We start from the raw sequence: 16,085 nt of genomic DNA, 5'->3' as shown, positions 1-16,085 counted from the left end.
ATTAGCAGATGCAAACTGGTATTTATAGAATGGATAAACAACAATGTCCTACTGTAGAGCACAGGGAAATATATTCAATATGTTTTGATAAACCATAATGGAAAAGAATATGAAAAAGAATGTATATATATATATATATGTATAACTGAGTCACTTTGCTGTACAGCAGTAATTAACACAACATTGTAATTCAAGTATATTTCAATAAAAAATAAAAGAAAAACAAGAGCAGGGAGAAATGCATGTGTCCCAATCCCTTAACAAATCTGTTACACATTTTAATGTAATCAAATCCATCAGCGCTGTTCTTAATTGTTTAACTTTCAGTTATTATATTTTTAAAGATCTTCTACACAGAAAGCTTATGTAAAAGCAGAGGCTAGTTATTCACAGCGTGTTATAACAAGGGAGTTAGCTCCCCTAACTTGTGTTTGGCAGAGATTTAAAGACAGGCAAGGGAATGGGAAAGCTTTAGAATGAAAAAAAGGAAGACCAGGTTTTCTCTAATTGGAAGTTTTTGTCAGGGAAAAGCTGGAAGCCAGGTAACTAGAAGCAGCGGCATTTTGTTACTGATTTGGGGAGCATATTTAGGTTTCTCTAATTGGGGCTGGGCAAAAATAGGGAGGCTGGCAGTCATTGATCAAGTCCTGAAGATTGCTGTAGAGGCTGTGATTTGGCTTGCGGGGCTGCTTGCTACAGAGGTTGTGGGTCACAATTCTATTGTCATATATGGTCTGGTCATCGTCCGTTGTGTATTCAGTCTCACTTAAAAAACTCATTCTTTCATTCTGCTTCAAATATAATTTCATTTTCAGATCTAAATATTTAATTCATTAGAAAATTTATGTTTGAGCATACCAGGAAAAAGGGACAGCTTCATTTTGACGGGAACATTTTTCTTAATTTTTTTCTAAAGTGCAATATTCTACCCTTTGTACAATATTAAAGTTCACATGCGTAAGATTTCATTGGTGAGTCTACGTTCTCTCAACGGAATTTAAGAGCAACGTTATAGACTCCTCCCCCGGACCGCCCAGCCCATTAATAAAAGCTTCTGTGTTTTTTATTAAAATTCTTCCTGTGACCAACTTCTCAAGAAGAGGAAAAGGACAAAAGGGCCGGGAGAGGTTGGCTGGGGGACCTGCCGGAGGGAGGCGGTGGGCGGCTTGCAGACTCCGGCTGGTGGGCGGGGTGCGAGGGCGGAGCTCGGGTGACGCAGCGCTCACGTGACCGCCGGGCTCCGAAGTGGGCACCGGTCCGGGTGCCAGCTCTCCCTCCCTGCTGTCGGACCCGGAGCCGTCTGGGCGCCCCTAATTGTTGCTCCAGGTTCTTTCAGGTCAGTGTGAGAGCTCTCGTCGCTGCCTGCGTGACATCGGAATGGGGGAGGAGGAACGGGCGCGGAAAGGAAAAAGGTTGGGGATGGGGTCCGGGTCGAGGGGAGCTGGCCAGAGTGTAGATAGAGATGGCGGTGGGAAAAACGGCTAAGGGGGAGCAAGCGGCCATTGGGCAGAGGGTGGGGAAGGCGGACACCCCAAGTACCCATTCGCCTTTCTGCACACTTCTTCTCTACCCTCCGTCCATTTTGGAGCCGGAGATGATGAGTTGGGGGGTGCCCCAGCAGTGAGACAGTGGAAATAAACCCCTTCTGGCACTCTGTGCGCAGAGTAAAAGTTGACCTCAAGGGTGGGGGGGCGAGTTTCCTCTGGGGGAGAAGGACGCAGAGATCCAAAATTAGTTTGGAAAACATCCTGGTCTGGCGCCGGAGGAGTGAACAGAAATGGCGGCTGGGGTGCTGTGGGGGCGGAGGAGGTGGGGGAGGGAAACGTTGGATGAGGAGGATCGGGATTCGGAAAAAGGACCCGAGTCCCTGTGCATCCACCGATGCCTCATTCCCGGTCTCCTGTCTGTCTTAAGGTGTACGTGTCTGTTGTTCCCAGTGCTCTACTGGGCTAGAGAAGGAGGAGGAACCTGTCCAGAATACCCGCAGGTCAGTGAAGGAGGAGGGCACTGGACAGGGACCCAGAGGGGTGGGGAGTGTGGAGGGCACGGCTCGGGCAGAATTGGGGGCCCCACTGCCCACTTCCCAACACATTTACACACACTCTGCCATGCTGAGCAAGCGTAGGGAAAAATGGCAGGGTCTGTCTGGGAAATGGTTGGCTCACGTGTGCACGAGGAATGGTGGGGTAAAGGGTGGGCAGAAGGCACACTAGGAAGGCCGGGCCAGGTCAGGGGACCCCTGACAAGGGGCGAGAAGCGACTGCTACTATCCGGACCTGCATTCCATCCCCAAGCCCTCAGTCTCCCTTGTTTCCTCTTTGTCTTCTCTTCCCCCTGCCCCATCCCCAGGACAGGAAAAGGAAGGGACACTCAACATGGAAAAACTCTGCAGTGAAAATGAAGGAAAGCCTGAGAACCAAGGCAAGATGGAAAACAAAGGACAGCCACCGGATGCGGGAAAGCCAGGAGTAGCTTGTACTGTGGAAGACAAGGAAAAGTTAGAAAACAAGGGAAGGATAGATCTCAAGGGAAAGACAGAAGATGAGGAAGTACTAAAGGATAAAGAAAAGCCAGACAGTGAGGCAAAGCCAAAAGAAGGAAAGCCAGTGAGTGAGGGAAAACCAAAAGAAGGAAAACCAGAGAGTGAGGGAAAGCCAGTGAGCGAGGGAAAGCCAAAAGAAGAAAAGCCAGCCAGCGAACCAAGGGCTGCAGGAAAGCGCCCAGCTGGGGATGATGTACCCAGGAAGGCCAAAAGAAAAACCAACAAGGGGCTGGCTCAGTGTCTCAAGGAATACAAGGAGGCCATACACGATATGCATTTGAGCAATGAAGAGATGATAAGAGAATTTGACGAGATGGCCAGGGTGGAGGATGAGGTGAAGAAAACCAGACAGAAATTGGGGGGGTTTATGTGGATGCAAAAAAGTTTACAGGACCCCTTCCACCCGAGGGGCCCAAGGGAACTCAGGGGTGGCTGCAGGGCCCCACAAAGGGGCTTTGAAGACATTCCTTTTGTGTAGTGCCCCTGGCAGGCATTTGCAAGGCCCTATGCTTTATTTAACCTTATGCTAATACTATGCTTTAGGTGTCACTCTCTTTATCCAACTGCAGCCCTGTGTATTTCAGTAGCAGATTTTCATCCATTGCATGGAAAAATGTTTATGGTGCATTGTAAAATGTTTAAAAAACCAGTTTCCAGAACCATATATACGGCATCAGTCCATTTTTGTAAAACTACAAAGATACCTAGTGATTCATGTACAGAAAAAACTCGGAAAGCTGTGTCTACTAAAAGATTAACAGTGGTTATCTATGGGTGATTTTTTTCTGTTTTTTGTTCATCTGTTTATATTCTCTTTAAAAAACACATTACTTTTATCATAACAATAATGAAAGATAAAAAATATAGGAAAGCAATACCAAGCAATCAAAAGTACTGTTCGGCTTACGAAGGCAGTGGAGACACATAAAATTTCTGTTGTCAGGACATGAAATGATAAGTAAAAGTCACATTACCTCTGGGACTCAAAGCTGGAAGAGTCAACCTGGCAATTATTATAGATCCATTATTGTAAGGGAGAGTCTTAGCATCAGTGAATTGGGGATAAAACTTGCCTTCCAGGCCTGTGGAGAATATCCGATGAGATGTTGAGTGTGTGAACTGTGTTAGGCTGGCTCCTATCCTCTCTCCTGCACTAGCAGGACCAGAACCCCATGAAATGTTTGGGAGAGGGCTGAGGGAGCTCTCACATGTGTCCATAAATAAATCCAGACAGCTGAGAGGTGGGTGTCACTCTCCCCTGTGTAATGCCATGACTCTTGGGCGCTGTGCCTCTTCTAGTTTGTCCTGTACCCTCCTAAGGCCCCCACTGCTGCTGATGTGCTGGAGATCATGATGGACTAAAGAAACACAGTGTCACAACAGAAGGGTGGAGAATTCTCTACCTACAGTAGAGTTTCCCTAACTCCGGTGGGTAGCACCCAGTTGTCGCTTGGGCCTTGATATTTATGAAGGTCTTATAAAACACACCTTTCCAAGTTTTTTGTTGGTTTGTTTGTGTTTTTGCATACAGCCCTCTCCACTGGATTTAGATACGGGAGATTGAGCCAGGAGAAAAATCTGAGTGACCAGATGCTGTGCTATTCTCACCTGTTAATCTCTTGTCTGCTGACATTTTCTTCTTAGAAGGAGCTGTCCCCTAGGAAATTCCTGTTAAGCCCTGGCTTATCATTTCAGCAGACCCATCTACCTATGTGATTTTTTTCCTCTGGCTCTTCATTAGCCTTTTATTTGCTTATAGTGTTTCTTTAAATAAACTTTTATTTTAGGACAGTTGTAAATTTACAGAATTATTGCAAAGATATATAGATTCCGTTTACCCCATACCTAATATCGCCTATTATTAACAGCTTACTTTAGTTTGAAGTGTTTGTCACAATGAACCAATGTTGATACATTATTATTTACCAAAGTACATACTTTATTCATATTTCCTCAGTTTTTCCCTAATGTCCTTTTACTGTTCCAAGATCCTATCCAGGTTACCACCTTACATTTAGTCATTATGTCTCCTTAGGCTCCTCTTGGTTGTGACAGTTTCTCACACTTGCCCTGTTTCTTATGCCTTGACGTTCTTGAGAAGTACTGGTCAGGTACTTTGTATAATGTACCACAATATCAGTTTGCTTGATTTTTTTCTTGTGGTTAGACAGGTGTTAAGTGCTTCTGGGAAGAAGATCGCACAGGTAAAGTGGCATCATATAAAGGATATATGCTATCAATATTATTCCTGTTGATGTTAACGTTGATCACCTGGCTGAGGTAGTGTTTGTCAGGATTCTCCATGGTAAAGTTACCCTTTTATTTCTCCCTTTCCAGACTGTACTCTGGAAGAAAGTCACTCTGCACAGTCCACACTTAAAGAATGTGGTGTTATTTCAAAGTTACCTCATTTCCAAAGTTACCGCCTTGAGGATGGAGTATCTCCAACATTTATTTGGAATTCTGCATAGGATATTTGATTTCTCCCCCGTTTATTAATATATTCAATTTATTTATATAAGTATGGGCTCATTAATTTTATTCTTTGGACTATAATACTATTTTATATACTTTCATTGCTCAAATTGTTCCACTTTTGGCCATTGGAAGCTCTTTCAGTTGGCTCTTGGATCTATTTGACATACTTCCATCATTGTGTATGTGTGTGCTTTTTTAAAAAAACTCTTTCTGGCACTACAAGATGCTCTAGTCTTACCTTGCATATTTCCTGCCCAAGTCCTAGAATCAGCCATTTCTCCAAGGAACCCTGGTACCTTTGGTTGGAGAATGGTATTAAAAACCAAGATTTGGGTGTTAGGTGTACTCGTTACTATTGGGATATCATTGTTTATAGGCCCTCTCGGTAGACAGAGAAAGAAGATATATGGGTATATAATAACCCATGCATATATATGCATCTCTGTCTCTCCATATATATGTATGTATGTGTATATATATGTGTCTTTATATATTTTTAAATATATATAGAGAAAATTTTGTCTTTAGTCTTACAGACTCCACTCATTTCCAAAGTTACCTATGCCAGTGCCTAATTTTTCCATCCCTTTCAGTGAAGTTGTTTAATGCATTTGTGATACACTTAGAGTCTTTTGTCACATCCTGTGTTGTGGGAATGCTATTATAAATGGCACTTTTAAATAATCAAATTCCAATTGTTCATTACTGGTATATAGGAAAGCAAGTAACTTTTTTTTTTTTTTTTGCGGTACGTGGGCCTCTCACTGTTGTGGCCTCTCCCATTGCGGAGCACAGGCTCCGGACACGCAAGCTCAGTGGCCATGGCTCACGGGCCCAGCCGCTCCGCGGCATGTGGGATCTTCCCGGACCGGGGCACAAACCCGTGTCCCCTGCATCGGCAGGCGGACTCTCAACCACTGCGCCAGCAGGGAAGTCCCAGCAAGTAACTTTTATATATTAACTTACATCCTGCGATCTTGTGGCCAGGAGTTTGTCAATCCTTTGGCATTTTCTACATAGACCATCATGTCATCTGCAAATATAGTTTTATTTCCTCCATTCCAATCTGTATACTTTTTATTTCCTTTTTTGTCTTACTGCACTAGCTAGGACTTCCAGTATGATGTTTAATAGGAACAATGAGAAAGGACACCCTTGGCCTGTTCCTGACCTTAGGGTTAAGTGTCTACTTTCTCACCACTAAGTATAATGTTAGTTTCTTGTATTCTTTATCAAATTGAGGAAGTTCCCCTCTAATCCTAGTTTGAGAGCTTTTATCATGATTGGGTGTTGGATTCTGTCAAATGCTTTTTCTGCATCAAATAATAAAGATCATATGATTTTTCTTCTTTAGTCTGTTAACATGTGGTGGATTATATTGATTGATTTTCAAATGTTGAGTCAGCCTTGAATATCTAGAATAAATTTCACTTGTTTGGTGCCTAACTTTTTATACGTTATTGGATTCAATTTCATAATATTTTGTTGAGGATTTTCTGTATGCGTTCATTAGAAATATTGGTCTTTAGTTTTGCTTTCTTGTAGTATATTTTATCTGGTTTTGGAATTAGGGTAATAATTGGTTTCACAGAATGAGTCAAGTGTTCTCTACTTCAGTTTTATGGAAGGGATTGTGGAGAATTGGTATTATTTCTAACTTAAATGTTTGGTAAAATTCACTGGTGATTTCTAAATGTTTACTGGTGATCCTTAAATGTTTGGTAGAATTTGGTCCTAGTGATTTCTATCTTTGGAAGGTTATTAATTATTGATTCAATTTCTTTAGTAGGTACAGAATTATTCAGGTTATCTTTTTCCCCTTGTGTGAGTTTTAGTAGTTTGTACCTTTTGAGTAATTAGTCCATTTCATCTAAGTTATCAAATTTGTAGGCATAGAGTTGTTAATAGTATTCCTTCATTAAGAAGATAATGTCCATGGAATTAGGAGTGATAACCCCACTTTCACTTCTGATATTTTAATATGAGCCTTCTTTCTTTTTTTCTTGGTTACCCTGGTAAGAGATTTAACAGTTTTATTTATCTTTTCAAAGAACCAGCTTTTGGTTTTGTTGATTTCCTCTGTTGTTTTCCTGTTTTCACTTTCCTTGATTTTGTCTCTAATATTTCTTTTTTCCTGTTTGCTCTAGGCTTAAATTACTCTTCTTTCTTTAGTCTCCTGAAGAGAAAGTGTAGGTTATTGATGTTAGAACCTTCTTCTTTTCCATATATGCATTTAAGCTAGAAATTTCCCTTTAAGCACTACTGTTGATTCATCCCAAAGATTTTGATATGTTGTATTTTCATTTAGTTCAAAGCATTTTTACATTTTTCTTGAGAATTCTTCTTGGATTCATGTGTTATTTAGAAGTGTGTTGTTTAATTTCCAAATATTTGGGTTTTCCATCTATCCTGTTATTGATTTCTAGTTTAATTCTACTGAGAGCATACTTTTATGATTTCTATTCTTTCAGATTTGTTAAGGTGTGTTTTATGACCTAGAATAGGACTCTCTTGGTGAATGTTCTATATGAGCTTGAAAATAAATATGTTCTGATGTTGGATGGAATGTTCTATAAATGTCAATTAAATCAAGTTGATTGATAATACTGTTCGACTATATCCTTATTGATATTCTGCCTGCTTAATCTGTCAATTACTGGATGGCGGCATTGAAGTCTTCAACTCTAATAATGGATTTGTCAGTTTCTCCTTTCAATTCTATCAGTTTTTACCTCATATATTATGACACTTTTGTTAGGTGCATATACACGTTTAGGATTATTATGTGTTTTTCTCAGAATTGATCCCTTTATCATTATGTAGTGCCTCTTCTGATCTCTGATAATTTTCCTTGTTCTGCTTTGTCTGAATGTATGTAACTACCCCAGCTTTCTTTTTTTGTCCAGGTTTCTTCTGATTAGTGAAGATATTTCTCTGTTGCTTTACTTTTAACCTCTCACTCTTTACATTTAAAGTGGGCTTCTTGTACACAATATATAGTTGGGTTTTTTTAATTCACTCTGATAATTTCTATCTTTAATTGGTGTATTTAGACCATTCACATTTAAAATGATTCTTGATATATTTGGATTTAATATCAACCATGTTTATAACTGTTTTCTATTTGTTGCCAGAGGCTTCTTCTGCCTTCTCTAGTTTTTTTTTAATACATTTATTTATTTTTTTATTTATATTTTTGACTGCATTGAGTCTTCATTGCTGCACGTGGGCTTTCTCTAGTTGCGGTGAGTCGGGGCTACTCTTCATTGCGGTGCATGGGCTTCTCATTGCAGTGGCTTCTCTTGTTGAGGAGCACGGGCTCTAGGTGCATGGGCTTCAATAGCTGTGGCTTGCAGGCTCTAGAGGTCAGGCACAGTAGTTGTGGCGCATGGGCTTAGTTGCTCTGCGGCATGTGGGATCTTCCGGACCAGGGCTCAAACCCGTGGCCCCTGAATTGGTAGGCGGATTCTCAACCATTACGCCACCAGTGAAGCCCCCCTGCCTTCTCTAGTTTTAATTGAGTATTTTACATGATTCCACTTGTCTTATTAGTGTATCAGTTATATGTCTTTAAAAGAATTTTCAATGATTTTCCTCGAGTTTACATTTTTAACTAAGATCACTTTCAAATAACACTCTTTTGCTTCACTTATATGTAGTACAGATACCTTATTACAGAATGTTCATTCATTTCATTCATCCATTTGTTACAGTCACTTAATACATTATTACTTTAGATAAAGAGTTATTTTTATATCAATTAAGAATAAGACAAGGGCTTCCCTGGTGGCGCAGTGGTTGAGAGTCCGCCTGCCGATGCAGGGGACACGGGTTTGTGCCCTGGTCCGGGAAGATCCCACATGCTGCGGAGCGGCTGGGCCCGTGGGCCGTGGCCGCTGAACCTGCACGTCCGGAGCCTGTGCTCCGCAACGGGAGAGGCCACAACAGTGAGAGGCCCGCATACCGCAAAAAAAAAAAGAGAGAAAAAAGAAAAAAAAATTCATTTTACTTTCATTTATTGCGTTTCCATAGCTCTTCCTTTATGTAGATCTGAGTTGTTGGCCTGTATCATTTTTCTGCTGCCTGAAGAAAATCTTTTAACATTTCCTGAAGGAAAGGTTTGCTGATGCTGAATCCCATCACTTTTTGTTGTCTGAGAAAGTATTTTATTTCTCCTCCACATTTGAAGGATTATTTCACTGGGTATAGAATTTTAAGTTAGTGTTTTTTTCTTTCAACACTTTATTTACACAGTTAGATAGGAGTGTTAACACTGAAATGGAGGATTTATTTATTCTCCTGTATTTCTGTTAAATTTTATTTTATTTATTTTGAGGTCAATTTAATAAATGCATACCAATTTTAAATATCATGAGGTGACACTCCTTACCTATTTTGTTATTAATTTAACTATAATGTCTTTCTTTTGGTTAGTGTTTTCATGGTTTTTTTTCCCTGTACTTTTACTTTCAGTCCTTATGTATCTTTATATTTCAGATAGTCTTTTGTAAATAGTACATAGTTGGGTTTTTTCCAGTCTGAAAATCTTGTTTTTTAATTGTTTCAAGTACACCATTTACATTTAATATACTTACTGATATTAATACTGGATATAACCATTGTACCAAGTTCTGTCTCTATGTCCCACCTGATTTATGTTAGTTTTTTCTTCTTTAGGATTGGTTATTTTCTTATTTTTACCCCTTTATTAGCTTAGAAGTTTTACACTCTTACTCTTCCTTAATAGTTATCTGGCAATTATAGCATACAGTCTTGACTTATTAAAGTCTTGACCAATATTAATTTATACTTCTACACACTCCCTAGATAATGCCCAAACTTTAAATACTTTAGCTCTCTTGACTCTTATGTTGTCAATATAAATTAACAAGATAATATTATTTTATATAATATTGACTTAAATTTATATAGATATTTAGCCTTTTAATTGCTTTTTATTCCTTTCTTCATCCCCAGTCTTCCATCTGAGATCATTTTCCTGTTATCTGAAAAATGCCCTGTAGAATTCAGTACTTACTTTGGTTTATGCCTGCTGCTGGAAACTCTCTCTGTTTTTATTTGTAAAGCTTTTATTTCACCTTCATTTTTGAAGGGTATTTTTGCTGGTTATTAATTTCTTGGTTGGCATTGATTTTCTTTCAAGATACTAAAGATGTCATTTCACCGTATTCATGCTTTCATCATTGCTGTTGCAAAGCTAGTAATTAGCCTAACTTGTTCCTTTTGAGGCATACTCTATTTTTTTTTGGCTACCTTTTTGATTTTTCTCTTTGTCTTGAATTCTCTGCAAGTTCACTATTATGCATTCTATATGTGGGTTTCTTTTTATTTATGCTGTTTGGGATTTGTTGGACTCCTTGGATCCTATGGATCAATGTCTTTCATCAATTTTGAATAATCCTCAGCCATTAATTCTTTAGATTGCCTCTGAACAATTCCATTTCTCTTCTCCTTCTGGAACTCCAATTAAACATGCATCAGACCGTATCGTACCCTCTTGTCTGTATTTTCCATCTTTTTGACTACCCATGCAGCCTTATGGATAATTTCATCTGAATAGAATTTCTAGTTCTTTAATTCTCTCTTGGGCTGCATCTAATATGCTGTTAAGGGCATCCACTGAGTTTCTAATTTCAGCTTAGTTACTTTTTAGTTTTGGAGGGTTTTTTTCCCCTACTTTTTCTGATTTCTTGTTCCCTGTTGAAATTTTCAAGATTGGATTTTATTTATCTGAATACAGTAAGCATTGTGGTTTAGTAGTCTGTACCTGATAACTCAAATAATTCAAAGCTAATGGATCTGTTTGTGTTGTCTATTCTCTCTGGTGCTTTTTACCTATGATGGGTTTTATCTTCGTGTTGCTGCTTATCTTTGTGTATGGGCATTGTATTTAAACAACTGTTTGTTGAAATAATTTGAGGCCTAGGATGATGGAATCTTCCTCCAGAGATTTTGTTTGCATTGGTCAGGTCTGTAAGGATGCTTCCTGTCTAAAACCACCTCAATCTATACTCAAAACTTAAACTTTACTAGTCCACCTAGATGTTGCAAAGCCAAGCGAAAAAACTTTGTGAGGGCTAGTTTATTTTCAGTTTACAGTTACCCTTAAAGTGAAACATTTGAAGTTCCTAAGAAACCCCTCCCCTTTTAATAAGCCTTGGGCTTTGATTTTTGTTACTCTAGTGCTTTGAGTCTGCTGAATATTCAACTCACTTTGACACTGGTTTATTCCTTAACCTTTATTCCTTAACCACAGATGACCTCAAGACAAATACAGCTAACCTTATGAGTATTAAAAGAAGACATGGTGAATTATTCTTTCACCTCATATAGGAAAAGCGTTCTTAACTATGAATCAAAATCTAGATGCAATAAAAGAAAAGTCTAATAAATGTGACTACTTTTTTTAATGCATGGCAGAAATACATCATAAAGTCAAAAGGCAACTAACAAACTGGAAGTAAATATTTGCAACTTATATAACAGATAAAGGCCTAATATAGTTAATGTGTAAAGAACACTTGAAAAGTGTGAAGGACCAACAACCCAATAGAAAAATGTGGAAAAGACATGAACAGACAATTCACAATGATATTTAAACTGTTGTTAAACAGGAATGCCATCGATATAATACTTCTCACCTATCATATTAGTGAAAAGTAGAAAGTATGTCACACGCTATGTTGAAAAGTGTGTGGGGAAATAAGCACTCTCCTATATTGCTGGTGGGAAAGCAAAATGGGTCTGAGACTCAAGGGAGGGAATAACCTGGATATGTAGATTAGGAAATCATCTGTGTTTAGAGGGAAATGAACAGAGATCAGCCAGGGAGCGAGGACACATGGACTGAGGAGAGCAGAGGCTCTGGACATAGCTGCTACTCAAGGAGGCAGCGCAGCTACCTGGCGGGCACCACCACCAGGGCTCTGGAGTCAGACGGAGCTGGTCTTGAAAACGGGTTGTGAGGCTCCGTGTGGAGCGCTCCTGGAGAAGTCGGGTACCCTCCCTGCAATCAGCTGGCACAACTGGGGATAAAGGGCATCTCAGAGGGATGCTGAGCGAGGACCTGAGAGGCACCAGGTAAAGCACCTGCAGTCAGGAAGCCTCCTCCCCCCACCTGCTCTGTTGGTAACTCCCCCTTTTCCACACACACCACCCCGCAGCCCGTCCGCAGCTGTCCGGTCCCTGTGGGATGTAGGTGAGGGGGCGGGGCGGGGGGAAACCGGGCTCGGGTGACGCGGCGCTCACGTGACCGGCAGGGCGCCAACGTGGGCAGCAGCCCCCGCGTCCCACCCCCCCAGCCCCGAGGTCTGGTCCTGTCGCCCGCGCGGAACCAGCTCCCGGAGCTGCCCGCGTGGCGAGCGAGGGGCAAGCGGGCTTAGGCGAGCCAGAGGAGGCGCAGGCCCGGCTAGGGCGCTGCAGGTCAGTGTGAAGGTGGGCGCTGCTGGCGGCCCGGGGTGGGGGTGGAAGCGGATGGGACTAGGATCCGGGAGCAGCGGGGAGAGGGGAAGGGGTCCCGAGATGGGTGAGGAGGGGCACGGGGCGTGGTGTGGGCAGGTGGGGAGGAAGGACCCTGCAACTGGCCCTGCCGCCTCTTCGACGCCCCTCCTCTGCGCCCTCCATCCATTTTCTAGCCTGAAATGGGGGGGGGAGTGCGCCCCCGCAGTGCGACAGTGAAACGTAGACAAATTCTGAAAATAACTCCCTTTCACCCTCTCCACCCAGGAGGAAATATTGACCTCAGCGTAAAGGGTTGGGGGTGGGGCAGGTTGCTTGCACGGGAGGAAGACCCAGAGATCCAAAATAGTTTGGAAAGCATCCTGGTCTGGTGCCTGAGGCCTGAAAAGTAATGGCGGCTTGGATGCAGGGGAGGTGGGGGAGGAAACGTTGGATGAGGAGGGCCCAAATTCAGGAAAGGGACTTCAGTCCACTGACCGTGCAGCCCCTCTCTGTCTCCTGTCTGCAGGTCTGCGTGTCTGTTCTCAGCACTCTGCAAGGCTAGAAAAGGAGGAGGAACCTTTCCAGAATCCCTGCAGGTCAGCGGAAGGAGGGAGAGGCACTGGACAGGCACAGAGCTGGGGGCTGGGTGTGGAGGGCACAGCTTGGGCAGAATTTGAGGGCCCCACTGCCCATCCCCCCCCATATATAATATACACACTTTCTGCCACGCTGAAGGATGGTACAAGGTGGCAGGGCCTGCCAGGGAAATGGTTGGCTCTCAGTGCAGGAGGAATGGTGGGGTAAAGGGTGGCCAGAAGGCACACTAGGCTGGGCCAGGTCAGGGGAACGCTGACAAGGGTGAGATGCCAGTACTATCCGGACCTGCATTCCACCCCCAAGGCCTCAGTCTCCCTTGTTTCCTCTTGTCTCTCTCCCCCCACCCCACCACATCCCATCCCCCAGGACAGGAAAACGAGGGGACATCTCAACATGGAAAAACTCTGCAATGAAAATGAAGGAAAGCTGGAAAGCGAAGGAAAGCCAGAAAATGAAGTAAAGCCTGAAAATCAAGGAAAGTCAGATGAGGAAGAAAAGCCAGAAGTGGAGGGGAAGTCAGAACACGAGGGAGAGCTCCAGAATGAGGGACGGCCAGAAGACCAGGGACAACCAGAAGATGAGAGGAAGAGAGAAAAGCAGGACAAGTCCGAAGCTGAGGGAAAACCACACGGTGAGGGCAAGCTGGAATCCCAGGCAAAGCCAGAGAGTCAGCTGCGGGCTGCCGAAAAGTGCACCTCTGAAGACTATGTGCCCCGGAAAGCAAAAAGAAAAACGGACAGGGGGACGGACGATTCCCCCAAGGACTATCAGAACAACTTACAGGAAAGGCATCTGGGCAGTGAGGAGATGATGACAGAATGTGCAGATATGTCAAGGGCTCAGGAAGAGCTAAGGAAAAGACAGAAAATGGGTGACTTTCATTGGATGCAAAGAGATGTACAGGATCCATTCACCCCAAGGGGCCAACGGGGTGTCAGGGGAATGAGGGGCGGAGGTAGGGGCCAGAGGCGCTTACATGATATCCCATATCTTTAATGCCTTTGGCCTTCAATTCTGACTCCTCTGATGAGAATATCGCTGACCCTGCTTTCCCTGGCAGGCATTTGCCAGGCTATGTGCTTTAACCTTAAGCTGATTCTTTGCTTTAGGTGTCACTCTCATTACCAGCAGCCTTTTGATCCAACTACAGTGCTCTCTGTGTTTCAGTAGGGGATTTTCACCCACATGCATGGAGGAGATGTTCATGGTATACTGTAAAACAACAATAAAGAAAAAACAGTTTTCAGAACCGAATATATAGTATCAGCCCAATTTTGTAAAAATATAAACATTTGCACAATACATTTGTGCACAGAGAAAACTCTGAAAATGTTTGCACTAAAAAGGAGGCAACGGTTTTTTCCTGCATGGTAGCCAGAAAATAGGTCTCACCTGCACTCAAAAATGAATCCAATCGCCTGATGGTACCTCCATGCCGTTCGCCTGAAGGTGTGCCCATCCCCTGTCTTTCCCTAGTTGTAACCATGTCAGTGGGCGCTGCTACACCTTCTCCTGGGTCCTCTACCGTCCTATGGCTCCCAACATGTATGATTCTTTTTTTCTTTGCTCACTCATCTCCACTTTTTCTTAAATGATATGGATTATGTTTGTCATAATAAAAAATCTAGAAATCAACACATGATAAACAATTGAAATGTTCAGTAAGCTTATGAGGGCAATGAAGACACTTAAAATTCCTGTTGTCAGAATGTAAAATGATAAGTAAAACATTGCCTCTGGGACTCAGCTAGAGGAATCAACCTGACAGTTGTAACAGATCCAGTGCTCTAAAGGTCAGTCTTGTCATCTGTGAAATGGGAATAAAACTTGCCTGTGTTGGGTGGGCTCCTTTGTAGCAGTAGGACCCTGGACCTTGTCAGACACTCAGGGGAGGGCTGAGAGTAGGTCTCATCTATGCCCAGGAACAAGTCCAAGTAGCTGAGAAGAGACTGCCACTCTTATCTGGATACTACCGTATCTGTTGGGCACTCCTGTTGTGCCCTGTACCCTCTGCTGACAGCTACTGATATGATGGAGTCCTCATGGTGACAAAGCCCCTCTGATTCCCTATAGTTCCCAAAGGGCCAAAGCCCCTATTTGACTCCTATAGGAATGTAGGTTAACCCCCTCTTCCAGCTTCAGAGTTGTACCTACCCTGGTGGTAGTGCCCCAGGGCTGTTTGGGCTCCACTATATTGCATAGTTCTTAAAGTAGTCATTAATATTTTTAGTTCATTTTATATTTGCTTACAGTAGTTTCTTATCTCTTGACTCATATATTTTGGGTCCACCAGGGGTTGTATCCTGAGACAAATCTGTGGACGAGACAGTGGATGATTATTTGAACTACACACCACAGTACCTCAGGGAAGCCACATGTAAATTTACATACCTTTCTTAGTGTGAGTTTTCGCTCTAAAAAGTCTCCTGGTTGGCTTCCTACACAAAATCAAAGGACTTGTAATCAGAGAGGGTTACACAAGTGAGTTTCAAGCTGAAAATATCCCTTCCCATTCCAAACCAATTCCAACTGAGAAGTGTAACAGTGCTCTTAAAAATATTAAAAACTCTCAGTGTTAGGCATTTTTATTTAACCCACTAGTATGTTGCTTTTTCCAAAGACTTTTTTTTTTTTGCGGTATGTGGGCCTCTCACTGTTGTGGCCTCTCCCATTTGCGGAGCACCGGCTCCGGACGCGCAGGCTCAGCAGCCATGGCCCACGGGCCCAGCCGCTCCGCGGCATGTGGGATCCTCCCGGACCGGGGCACGAACCCGTGTCCCCCACATCGGCAGGCGGACTCTCAACCACTGCGCCACCAGGGAAGCCCCCAAAGACTTTTTTATTCATCCTAACATCCCTTACACTGTACTTGACACATATACTTGATAAATTTTGATTGAATCAGGAGCCCTGAGTTAAAAAAGATACAGTGTTCATGGATCAGAAGACTCAATGTGTTAATATGGTAATTCTCTCCAAAAGTGATCTATAAATTCAATGCCATCCC

At 42.6% G+C, this 16,085-nt stretch overlaps 2 protein-coding genes and 1 long non-coding RNA gene across 5 annotated transcripts; 2 read left to right on the top strand and 1 right to left on the bottom strand.

The window, feature by feature from the left end:
• The first annotated feature begins 1,179 nt into the window (after nucleotides 1–1,179).
• TCEAL4 (transcription elongation factor A like 4) lies at nucleotides 1,180–7,627 on the top strand. 2 transcript variants are annotated; one of them, XM_030851602.2, is made up of 3 exons: nucleotides 1,180–1,336; nucleotides 1,915–1,987; nucleotides 2,355–7,627. In XM_030851602.2, exon 3 carries the CDS (start codon nucleotides 2,376–2,378, stop codon nucleotides 3,018–3,020), a length of 645 nt encoding a protein of 214 aa, XP_030707462.1. In that variant the 5' UTR covers nucleotides 1,180–1,336; nucleotides 1,915–1,987; nucleotides 2,355–2,375; the 3' UTR covers nucleotides 3,021–7,627. The 2 variants fall into 2 exon arrangements, with proteins under 2 accessions (XP_030707462.1, XP_030707461.1); XM_030851601.2 differs by having other exon boundaries at nucleotides 2,350–7,627.
• A 144-nt stretch (nucleotides 7,628–7,771) lies between these two features.
• Nucleotides 7,772–15,694, top strand: TCEAL3 (transcription elongation factor A like 3). The gene is given in 4 exon segments (XM_060291812.1): nucleotides 7,772–12,121; nucleotides 13,008–13,077; nucleotides 13,445–13,993; nucleotides 13,995–15,694. Coding segments are annotated over 4 exon segments (678 nt in total). The 5' UTR covers nucleotides 7,772–12,092; the 3' UTR covers nucleotides 14,025–15,694.
• LOC115849963 (uncharacterized) lies at nucleotides 11,441–15,701 on the bottom strand. 2 transcript variants are annotated; one of them, XR_009560596.1, is made up of 4 exons: nucleotides 15,470–15,701; nucleotides 15,233–15,392; nucleotides 14,471–14,702; nucleotides 11,441–14,290 (listed from the first exon to the last, which is right to left on the bottom strand). It is a non-coding gene; the product is annotated as an uncharacterized lncRNA (long non-coding RNA). The 2 variants fall into 2 exon arrangements; XR_009560595.1 differs by having other exon boundaries at nucleotides 15,233–15,701.
• Between the last annotated feature and the right edge of the window lie 384 nt (nucleotides 15,702–16,085).

This window comes from Globicephala melas, chromosome X (assembly GCF_963455315.2).
Source record: "Globicephala melas chromosome X, mGloMel1.2, whole genome shotgun sequence".
NCBI lineage: Eukaryota > Metazoa > Chordata > Mammalia > Artiodactyla > Delphinidae > Globicephala > Globicephala melas.
This window is presented reverse-complemented; position numbering and strand designations above follow the sequence as displayed.

Coding starts and splice junctions, on each gene's coding strand:
- TCEAL4 (XM_030851602.2), top strand. CDS start 2,376: ATGGAAAAACTCTGCAGTGAAAATGAAGGAAAGCCTGAGAACCAAGGC.